Here is a 12,329-nt window from a genome sequence, read left to right on the forward strand (position 1 = left end):
CGACATTGTGCAAATTCCACAATATTTCCTTGGAGCAACTGTCCGACATCTTCAGGTGATTGAACCTTGCTGGTTGCTAGGTACGACTGATGGTATCCGCATGTTTACACTCAGTATACAGAACAAGAGTGCGAAGAAACATAGCGTACAGCGCACGCGCAGGAGGGCCACTCTGTGATTTTCGACAGAGGGCATTTGAATATGGCACCTTATATCTGCAAATCATTGCACATGCATGATTTCCACACCTGCGCATTGTTCACGCGTGTTCTATATACGGGGCATCAACGTGCGGATACCCTCAGTCGTACCTAGCAACCAGCAAGGTTCAAACAACTGAAGATGTCAGACAGTTGCTGCAAGGAAATACTGTGGAATTTGTGGTTCATCATCCAGTGGCAAACCCGCAAAGACAATTTAGAAGATATCCTTAGTAGTATCAAAACCAGTTTAAGGTACTTACATTAAAATTATGAAATTGGTTGGCTGTAAACTTTAGGTAATGAAAATGTGTTTACGACTGCTGCTGCCAGCCTTTTTTAAAACTACAAAATCTTATGGGTTGTTCCACATGAAGTGTCCTAGGGCTCCCAACTCGACCATCTTCAATTTTGATGAAATTTTTACAGGATGTACCTGAGGGCCCTGCATGAACTTATGCAAAGTTTCAGGCTCACCTGTAACTAGTTTGAGGTGCTAGAGCCATTTTTGTGAAGACCACTTTTACAGAGACCAAAAAGTCGTGAAGAAATCGTCAAGTTTGGCATTCCACTGTTCCTAATGTAAAAGAGCTAGACTCTTGCTTCTGTGTATAGTAGTACAACTTTATGTGCTCTACACACAAATGTTGCAAGTAGAGTTCAGAAAGGAATGCATCATAATCTCAGTTCAAAGTGGGCAACAAATCATGTCGTGAGAAATTTGCCCCATAGTTTAACGAGGCATAAGTAGTGGAGCAAGTGTGCTATGGACCTGGTCCTTTGCCAAACTACTGTCTGTCTGGGTGTTTAGTATATCACAAATTTTGGCCTGGCTAGTGTGTTTAATTACTGTGCTACCATCCTGTACATTTGCTAAAAAAAAATGAATGTATCAGAATATAACCACGTTCAAAGCCATGTATCTCAAAATGGACACCGACCACATTACATTCATAGCCCAATAAAGAAGATTACAAAATTTTACTGAGCAAAACTGTCTATAATTTGGAAACAAAGGATTACATGCTGCATCACTGTGAAGTATGTACAGGAACAGAAGCTCTAAATGAATATTTGGAAAGTGCTTTTGCAGATATTGATCCTGAGGATACAATTCAGTTCAAACAATTGACTCACACTGATACAGATACACTTGAAACCAGAGAAATGACAGTGGAAGAATTCATAGAAAACTGTTGGTCCTTTCTACTCACCACTACATTGCAAAGCATCAGAGCAAGCATTTGCAGTTCACTGAAGAAGGTCTCAAACCATGAGAATCGAGTATGTTAATGGATTTCACAGAAAATTGCTCCCTTATTGTCCAAGACATATTGCAGGGATTCCACTGGGAAAATAGTCAAGCTACAATACATCCATTTGTCATTTACTACAAAGGTAATGAAGACCGAAAGAGTGTCAGCCACTGCATAATCAGTGACTGCCTCCGACATGACACAGTTGCAGTGCATGTGTTTTTAATGTACTTGATCACATCCCTCAAGTGCATTTTTAAAGAAATTAAGCACATTCATTATTTTAGCAATGGTTCTGCAGCACAGTACAAAAATTTTAAGAGCTTCCTAAATCTTTGCCATCATCAAAAAGATTTTGGCATTATTGCAGAATGGAATTTTTTCGGAACAAGCCATGAGAAATCACTATGTGACGGAATTGGGGGCACAGTTAAGCGTTTAGCAGCAAGAGCTAGCCTTCAACGCCCAATTGACAATCAAATCTTAACAGCAACTGATCTGTTTGAATATTGCAAAAATAATGTTCATGGCATTGAATTTATTTATATTAAAGAAGAAATTATTGAAGTTGCAAAACTTGATCAAGAGAAACGTTTTGAGGATGGATGTACAGTGTCTGGTGCAAGAGACCATCACCATTTTGTGCCAATCGATGGAAAGCGACTTAAGATTCACAGAGTACCAAATGATACATTGTCCTTTATAGCAAATGTTAACCGACCTACTAAAGTTGCTACTAAACATTTTGCCATTAATGAACTACAGCCTGCCCTGTATGTTGCTTGTGTTTATGATGGAAAATGGTGGATAGGAAATATCTGTGAAGTTCCATGTGAAAAAAAAGATGCCTTGATTAATTTCATGCATCCTCATGGAGCTGCTCAATCATTTCATTGGCCTACTAGAAGAGACATATGCTGGATCCCAGAACAACAGATAATTGCAGTCATACCAGTCCCAGCTGCTTCAATGATGGGGCGGCAATACAGTTTGCCGGAAGCAACAGTTTTGGACATCAGCAAAAAATTGAAACATTTAACAATTGAAGAATTTTGCATTACGGCTTGGGAACCACAGAGACACCCAAAAAAGGCTTGGGAACCTGCTAGATACCCACATTCAGACTTGGGAACCTGCAGTAAAGAAACCCATCCATGGCTGACCTTGCATGGCTATCGGGCGTCGCCCCTGGGCGATGGGGTTACCAGTCTTGAGATTGGTTGTGGCATAGCCACCATGGACCAATGCAAGGATTTTCCGAATTACCAAAAAAGTCAATAGTTCAAGTGAATTTTTTGCACCTTACCCAAAGAGACACCAAAATGAAAATAAGTTTTTCTAATAGAATGAAATGTGCTCTGTTGAATGGTGTTAATGAATGTAATGTGGTAGGCGTCCATTTTGAGATACATGACTTTGAACACAGGTATATTTTGATACATTCATGCTTTTTAGCAAATTTACAGTAACTAAACACACAAGCCAGGCCAAAATTTGTGATGTACAAAACACCCAAACAGACAGTAGTTTGGCAAAAGACTAAGTCCATAGCGCACTTTCTCCACTACTTCTGCCTCGTTAAACTATGGGGCAAATTTCTCGCGACATGATTTGTTACCCACTTTGAACTGAGATTATGCCAAATGCATTGCTTTCTGAACTCTACTTGCAACATTTGTGTGTAGAGCACATAAAGTTGTACCACTATACCCAGAAGCAAGAGTCTAGCTCTTTTACATTAGGAAAACTGGAATGCCAAACTTGACAATTTCTTCAAGAGTTTTCGGTCTCTGTAAAAGTGGTCTTCATGAAAATGGCTCTAGCACCTAAACCAAGTTACAGGTGGGCCTGAAACTTTGCATAAGTTCACGTAGGGCCCTCAGGTACATCCTGTACAAATTTCATCATAATTTAAGATGGTCGAGCTGGGATCATCTTCTAAACTGGGACACTTGACATGGAATGACCCTTATCTCCAGAATGCCAAGAGTTTGCAGAGCTGTTATGAGGGCAAGGGTGGATACTTTGAAGAGGCTAAAATCTAAACCATATTGTATTGTACCTAATGATATAGAGAGAAAGTACTTCTTTTATTTGCCTATTTAGCATGTACAATGCATTTCTATATTGAAATAAAGTATATAGTTTTTAGCATTGGCGAATGAAAACTTCTGATAGTTATCAGTAGCCTCATTTCAATCTACACTTGATAGTACCTGCACAAACTGACAGAATAGTGCAATGCAGACAAGTGGAGAGCATTATCTCACATGGTTGATGTACTCATATTCTGCCACTGGTATATATCAACATTAAAAAAAGCTCATCAGTCCAGGTGTTTGCACTGAGCAGTCACTCCTGTAGGCCATAGTGAAGGTATGATTCTGGATAGCATATCTGCCCTATTACTGTTCATGTTTGGTGATTAACTGTTGAGTAATTTGCTGCTCAGTAGTCCACTTAACCAGCAGTACAATCTGCAAAAGTCAATTGTGATCCCTGTCTGCTACATATTGTTGCCGGTTGCCACTGGCTTTGGTGACAGAGGTACTCAGAGCACGTGGAAACTCTAATGCCTGCATGTCCTCAGAGATGAAATGCTTCTTGGATCAGACACCACAATTCAGTTGCAATAAAGTGTACTGGTATCGCACGACTTACCCATACTATCTTACATTAGCATAATTACGTCAAATGATGCTAGTTTCAGTGCAGCAAAAAACTAATTGGTTTTATATAATACACAATATCAGATGTCCATAATTAAAGTTCTAGCTTCAAAATGTTGTAGAAAGAGAATTACTTCTCAGAATGACGTCAAATTTGAACGGCAACTGATGCGGGGGGGGGGGACACAAATTTCACTAGAATATGCGTACCAATAGATATGCGCAACACATGGCTGTTCCTCAGTTTGCGTCTGAGACACCCAGCATGACTCTCTTTATGAATTATCATGTGCTGCTGGTAAAGCATTCATTATAGGGCGAAATCAGTAATTGTTTCATAACTTAAATTCAATTGTTGACTTACAAACAAAGATAAATTGTGTGATCATTATAAACATTTGGAAGATGAAATATTAGTAATCTTAAAGTATCTATTTGGCTCTACTCGAAAACATGTTAGCAAAACCAGCCCTCCACTAATTCCAAAGTAATTAACAGTTTTGTCAAAAGTATTGTTTACGTAATGATACAGGTTAATTTCATCATTTAAACAAGTAACTTGTGAAAAGTGAAAGTAAAAGACTGTGAAACGCAACTGTGCATCTGTCGGCTACATCATTTACAGTAGACAGTACTGCACGTTCACCCCCTATTTTTTTAGCCAGTATGTTGACACTGAGGACAACAAATGAAATAAAGCAGGTAGCACCGCTACAGGTTGACGGCATCATTTATTGCAGGACCTTCTTTTTCTTTTTTTCTCAAGAAGATGAGTCCTGCAAGTCCTGTTAACTATACCATCACTGGTAAATGCTTTGATAGTCCTTTGTGCACCACATCATTCCAACCGTTCAACAGTATGGATGTGTGGGTAGAATCGTTTTTCTACAAGACAGTGCTCCTCCACATATTGCACAGCCACTGATCTGACTGAGAGGCATTTCTGAAATGCTATAATTATTTTCTGTCCATTTCCTACAGCCTGGCCATCCAGATCATCTCATCTTAATCCATGTGACTTCTGGCTGAGTGGTTATCTGAAAGATGATGTGTTCTGTGCTCCAATTATGAATATAGCTGAATTGAAGGCATGCATTGTGCAACACATTTTGAACGTGACCCCCGAGAAACACTGATCAGTTGTGGAACATGCTGTTTCTCGATTTCAACTTTTGTCAGAAAACAGTGGACAGCATAGTGAACCTGTCTTTTGCCAGTCTACTGACAATTATAAACCAATGTCATTTTGTTTTTTATTCAGTTTTTGGCCTCAGGAAAATTGAAAACCAATGTCATTTTGCTTTTTATGTGGTTTTTGGCTTCAAGACAATTACAAACTGATTATTCTCATCCAATGTGGTACAATCTTGCTGTGACGGATGGTCTTACCCAACAGCGCCATGACCATTGATTACCAAACTTGTGCTCTCGTGCACACTGAATAATATGGACGGTGTAATGTGCAACTCAAACTATAACCATTGTATTGCGATTCGTCTATCGTTTGTAGCCATTCCCATTTATGTTAAAATGTTTACAGTGCCACCTATTGGTAAAATTTTTGTTAAATCATGTTTTGTTCTATGACTTTTCCTTCTGCATCAATAACGTGCTGTTCAGATTTGAAGTCATTCTGAGCAGTGGGTCTCTTTCCACAGCATTTTGGAACTGTAACTTTAGTTATGGACACCTTGTATTTAACATGCTAATGATAAAGCAGTACACCCTGAAAGATTTTCATGATACTGACAAAGGCCATGGAGGCTTATGTGCTCACAGGTCCAATAATTATCTCAAAATACTTACAACTAATGTCGCATAAGATAAAATATAAAACCAAGAATATAAAAGAAATTTGAATTAAGATTTGACAGTTATATATTTGTAACAGCATGGTGTAAAAACGTATCTTTTTTACTTAGATAAGCCTCTGTTTCCCCCTCGGACAATGAAAGATGAGAGCAGGCTATTGGCCAAGCAATATTTGCAGTGCTGACAAATTATAAAACTACTACTGGATTTCAAAAGTTCAAAGAGGATATTCCAGTAAATATTGTCGTAAGTTTTCCCTTCCTTCGACCAATCTTCTAAGATAAATTGTTAGGTCAGTATTCTCCTAGCAATACAGTTGCTATTTATTTTCCTTTAAATGCTGATGCAGGACAAGAACATTACAGTTACAGGTTGTTACATTCGATGCTTAGTAAAACTGTAGGAATATTAGGACTTATTGCCACACCAATGGAGTGGCTATTAATAATGGAGGAATATTAAGAATTAATTCTTTCATAGATAGTAAAAAAAATCTCCAGCTGTTATTTTTTGATGTACTACATCAAGTAGCCTACCTCCTCAAGCAAGGATAAGCAATTAAACTTCTAAATGTAAAGAACAACAGAATTACAGAGATGCTCAACAAATTCCAGAGGAAGACACTAAAAGAGAGGTGTTGTGCTTAGTACTGAAATTCCTAGAGAGTAAGTTCTGGGAAGAGGCAAGCAACTCTTCCCACATATACCTCACAAAACAACAGGAATGAGTAAAACTGAGAAATTAGAGCTGATGCAGAGGTTTACTGACACTCATTCTTCCCATGCACTATTTGCGAATGCAACATAAAAGAAGGGAAATGATGTGATGTGAGAAGTACCCTCCGCCACACACCATAAGAAAGCATGTGGAGTATGCAAATAAATGTAGTATATGACTGTTCTATGTGTGCAATATTCAGTGGAAATGAAGAGAATGTGTCACTGCTTATCACGCATGTATCACTTTTGTGCACAGCTACACTCCAGACAAATACCTTCCAAAAGGACTTCCTAACATTCAAATTTATATTCTTTTCCAGAGATGCTTCTTGTGCCATTACCAGTCTGGATTTTACACACTTTCTACTTTTGCCATCATCTGTTATTTTGCTTCTCAAAGAGCAAAATTCATCTACTACTTTTAGGGTCTCATTTCCTAATCTAGTTGCCTTAGCATCGCCTGATTTAGTTCAACCACATTCCATTACCCCTGTTTTCCTTCAGATGATATTCACATTATAATGTATTTTCGAGGCACTGTCCATTCTGTTCAACTGCTCTTCCAAGTCCTTTGCCATCAATGACTGAATTATAACGTCATCAGTAAACCTTCTAGTTTTTATTTCTTCTTGGACATTAATTCCCTTTCCAAACTTCCCATTGGTTTCCAATACCACTTCTCAAACTGTCTCCTTCCCATCTCAACTATTGGTTTCCTTTTCTGTCCTTCAACTCCTTTAATTTCAGTTTGGTTTCTACACAAGTTGTTGATAACTTTTCTATCCCTGAATTTTATGTCTCTTACCTTCAGAATTTCAAAGAGTGTATTCCGGTCAACACTGTATAAGCTTTCTCTAAATATACAAATGTTATAAATGTAGGTTTCTCTTTCATCAACATATTTTCTAAGAAAAATAGTAAGGTCAGTACTGTCTCATATGTTCTTACTCTTCTACAGAACTGAAACTCATCTTCCCTGATTTTTGCTTCTGCCAGTTTTTCCATTCTTTGTAAATAACTTATTACCATATTGTGTAGCAAACGCTTGTTAAACCAATAATTTAGTAATAGTCATGCCTATAACCATCTGAATTTTTGAGCTTAGTATTATTACATTCTTCTTTAAGTCAGGGGGTATTTTGCACGACTCATATATCTTACACACCAAGTGGAATAGTTTACTTATGACTGGCTCTCCCAAGGATTCAATAACTCTGAGGAAATGTCATCTACTCCATGGACCTTGTTTTGACTTAGGTGTTCCTGTGCTCTTCAAAAATTTTTCTCACATACCACATCTCCCATTATCTTCATCTGCTTACACCTTCCTTTCTACAATATTGTATTCAAGTTCATTTCTCTTGTACAGCCCTTATATTGTGTCCTTCAACCTTTCAGGCTTACTTTATTTGGTCAGTGATGGCTTGCAACCTAAGCTCATAATATTTATACAGATGCTTCTCTTTCCTTCACAGGTTTCTTTAGTTTTCCTACAGCCAGCATCTATCTTTCTCCTAGTCATTCATGCTTCTACAGTTTACATATTTAAGTCCAACTCTATATAGTACAAAGAATTTGTTACCTGCAATTTGGCACATCAGAACAGTGATACTTTACCATTCTCCATATTACACTTGAAGATGGTTACACACAAAAATTAATTTACAGTAATTGCCAATGGTAAACTTCGAAACTTCTGTTTCACTTACCCCAACAGTAACAAGTATAGCAGAATGCCGTAGCTGCTCTGCAAAATTAACAGTCAGTTCATGTGCTCGGAAAGAAGTCACATGAAACAAGCGGCTTACTAAATGAATATTTCCTTCAGAGTCTCCAAATACAAGATGCCCATGGCCACTAGTAGATGCAGTAATTTTTCTGTCCTGGAATATTGGTAAAAGAACACTTAATTACAAAGGGAGGGACCACATGACGTGTCATATGAACAGCACAAAAAGAGACATTGGTATCCACGTTAGAACAAGGATCCTTCTTTGGGTGTCAAAATGAGTAAGTGAAAATCCTGTATTGCCAACATATTCACCACAAAAGAGTCGCAAACTGTAATAATATTTAAAACAATTTTAAAATCTTGTTTATTTTCAGTCACAGTTGCAGGTTTTTACATAGTATGACTAGTTTCTATCTCCCTGGCTCACTTTCTGATCTAAAAAAAGTAACATTAAACGTATTATCTATTACTTTACAATTTTACACAGCTGCAGAGTTTACCTGTGCAGTTGCATCAGCAACCATTGTATCTGTATCGGAACCATACATCAGAGTATTGTGGTAAGCAACGGTGGTCCACGTTTTAAATAGGCTGCTGGTGGAGGGAGTGGAGAGGGGCAAAAATGGAGAGAGCGGAGGGGAGTAAAAGTGGAGTGAGGGGGTATTGGGAAAGGAGAAAGAAGGCAGGAAGGGGAAAGAGAAGGGATGTGATGAGTGTAATGGATTTACAGTCAGTAAAACATTATTGTGCTTTGCATAAAAAAAGTGTCTTACCCTAAAATTATAAAAAGTAATATTATGAATTTTTTTGTTGAAATATTAACAGTGTGTAAAAATGAGGAGGCGTGTCATGAACACATCAGATTTACATTCGGTATAACATCGTAGAAAAATGTATAGAAAGAAAGAATCTTACACTAAATTTTAAAAGGTGAAATTATGTAAAAGTTATCATTAAAACATTAAGAGTGTGAAAACAAAGGGAGGGATGTCGTGAGCAAGACAAATTTACATTAGATAAAACATTGTAAAAACTTGTGTAGAAGAGGGAGTCTTACGCTGAAATTATAAGAGTAAAATAGCATAAAAATTATCGATAACATGTTAACACTGTAGAACAATGCCTGTGCACACTGTAAAAGGTACAAAATAGTAAAATTATTAATGCTGAATTACATGAAGTCACTAAAATTGAATGAAATGTCTTAAAATATTAAAAGGAATTATAAATTTATAAAAGGCATAAAACAGTAACATTATAAAAGTGAAACTACGTGAACCAACTAAAATTGCAGGGAACAGGAGCGACAGTTATAGTTAATTGGATTCGCTTCTGCTTGGCAGTGGTGCACTCTACAGGAGTTAATACAATGTTTTATCGAACGTAAATCCACTATGCTCATTACATTCTCCCCACTCCTCCTCCCTGGCTTCCTTCCTCTTTCCCAATACCTCCTCAGTCCAATTTTTCTCCCTTACCTCCACCAGATGCCTATTTAAAACATGGAACATAGTTGCATATCACAACTGAGTCTGGTTTCGATACAGACAAAACAGGTTGCTGACACAAATATACATGAAAAATTTCACATCTATATAAAATACTCATCCAAATTTTGTAAAATAATAGAAAGTACATATCTAGCTTTATTTTGTTTTTAGATCTGGAGATGGTCCAGGGAGATTGAAAGATTGAAACTGTATAAAAAAATGTGCAACTGGGACTGAAAACAAAGGATACTTTAAAAAGATAACAATGTATGGAAAGAATACTGTACAATAGGTATAAAGAAGCAGAAGTTATTGAACGTACTCAGATTCTATGAAAATTAACCACCTGACTGTCAGCAAATATTCCAACAACAAGCCAAAAAGCAGTGAGCATATAGAAAGGAAAGTCAGAATGGAACATATCTAAGTACCAAGACCGCAATGACATAAAGCAAAGTATCATTACGAACCCAAGTCTGTATCATGGCATCCTCAAAACAAGGGAGTCCCTCACCTCAGAGGGCTTTAGTGACTTATCCCTCCTTACTGATATATCTCTACTTTTCATTCTTTCCTCTATAAGGAAGGAACTACCAGTCAGAAGGATATGAGATAATTTTGTAATTTTATGTTTGTCTATTAGCAGTAGGCCTACTTAAAATTTCGTCTCTTGAAGGCAAGTGTTGGCCAGACATTCTGCCTTCTTATAACTTTAAATTACAAATATACTGAAAATAAGAATTACAAAATCAAATTGATGTCAATATATTTGCAGCCAGCAAATTAATTCTGAAGTATTTCATAGAGCTCTGGACCGTCAACAGTGACTGTTCTTTTAGAAATGCATGTAAGTAAATCAACAAATAATGATGAACCAACAGTTACAAGGTAAAGTTATTATTGTATCAAAATAACAAGACAAATTCTTGAGGAGATATCGTGAATTGAAAGAACAGAGCCTCAGAATAGCCTAAACAAACATGTGCAGACATTTAAAGAGGCATTAACACTTCAAATATTCAAAGTAGTCAGTCAAACCATACACTTTGAATTAGTTACTACATGTTAAAATAAATGTATTTTTTGGAGCACAGCTCAAACATCCAAATACTTTATAATATTATACAAGCTGATCCCATCAGTAATTATGAGTTTCTACAACACTTCTTAACTTTATTAGGCACAAAAACATGTTTATCATTTGATATAAGTTTCCCACTCCTCTTCCCATACATAGACTGAACACCTTCAAGAATAAATCTTTAATTCTGCAGCACAATTTGCTCGGTTTTGAAACTTCCCTGCAGATTCTGTCAGATCGGGTCTCAAACCCAGAGTTTTGCATTTCATAGACAATGCTGTTACCAACTAAGATAACTCGAAACAATTTACAGCTCGTCCTCATATCTCAGCTTTAATTTCACCAATACCTCTCTAACCTAAGAAACTTTACAGAAGTTCTCCTCCATACTTATTGGATTAGCACTCCCGGAAGAAAGGATACTGAAGAGAAAGGCTGTGACTACAGTCATTTTGCCACAATATCTTGACAGATGCCTGGAAAGTTCAGCCCTTAAGAACATTGCTCATGATGGATAAGTCCAGGTCCACCACACAGTTTTTTTATACCTCTTCACGACCTTTGCTATCTATGACCTCCTCCATTGTTTCTCTCCCCCCCCCCCAAAAAAAAAAAAAAAAAAAACCGCTCTCTGCCCCCACTCCATACCTCACCTTTCTCCCATCAATATTCCATCATTAAATACTCCTTACTTCTATTTCAACAGAAACACAATCAGTTCCATTTTTTATACTCCCTCTCTTTTGCCAGTTATCTTATTGTGTATCTTTCCTTCTTTTCAGCTTCCACAGGTAAGATAGCAAGCACTTCTTTTTAGTTGTTTCCTCAATACGCCCAACTGAGGAGCGTGTTTGAACTTACTTAGCAGCCCAACATATTTTAGTGTTTTCAATGTGTTTCTTCTTATATTTTTCAGTTGCTGCTGCATTTTGTCCAGTGGGCTTCTCAGCAAATTTGTTTTTGAGATTTAGAGAATTGGATTTTGAGTTACGTTAACCGATTTCATCATGAATGCCAATTTTGTTTTGGTCTTCATTAATTTCTTTAAACCAATTATTCTGATTTTTTACTGATATGACAAGGTTTAAGTCACTTTTTGAGAGTCTGCTCTTATACACACTACATATGTAGCCTTAGAATTTACTAATGTCATAGACAAGGGAGTGCTGAAAAGTAACGCTTCTAAATTTTTTATGTGAAAAGTCTTAAAGCTTTTCGAATAAAAGACATTTCATTAATATTCTACATTTTATTCTTCAGGTCTAGAGTGACATGCACATGTACAGATGGCAGTAGTATTGCATACACATGGTATAAAAGGGGCAGTGCGGCAGTGCATTGGCAGAGCTTTCATTTGTACTCAAGTGATT

The 12,329-nt window shown here is 37.1% G+C and overlaps 1 protein-coding gene across 3 annotated transcripts in view; it reads right to left on the bottom strand.

The window, feature by feature from the left end:
- Positions 1-12,329, bottom strand: part of LOC124776759 (vacuolar protein sorting-associated protein 11 homolog) — a 195,780-nt gene that overhangs the window by 162,775 nt on the left and 20,676 nt on the right. For all 3 annotated transcript variants that reach the window (XM_047251896.1, XM_047251895.1, XM_047251894.1), the window contains exon 3: positions 8,366-8,539. In XM_047251896.1, the coding sequence (XP_047107852.1) occupies positions 8,366-8,539 (174 nt within the window). The remainder of the gene's footprint in view (positions 1-8,365; positions 8,540-12,329) is intronic.

Source organism: Schistocerca piceifrons, chromosome 2 (assembly GCF_021461385.2).
Source record: "Schistocerca piceifrons isolate TAMUIC-IGC-003096 chromosome 2, iqSchPice1.1, whole genome shotgun sequence".
In the NCBI taxonomy this organism is placed as follows: Eukaryota; Metazoa; Arthropoda; class Insecta; order Orthoptera; family Acrididae; genus Schistocerca; species Schistocerca piceifrons.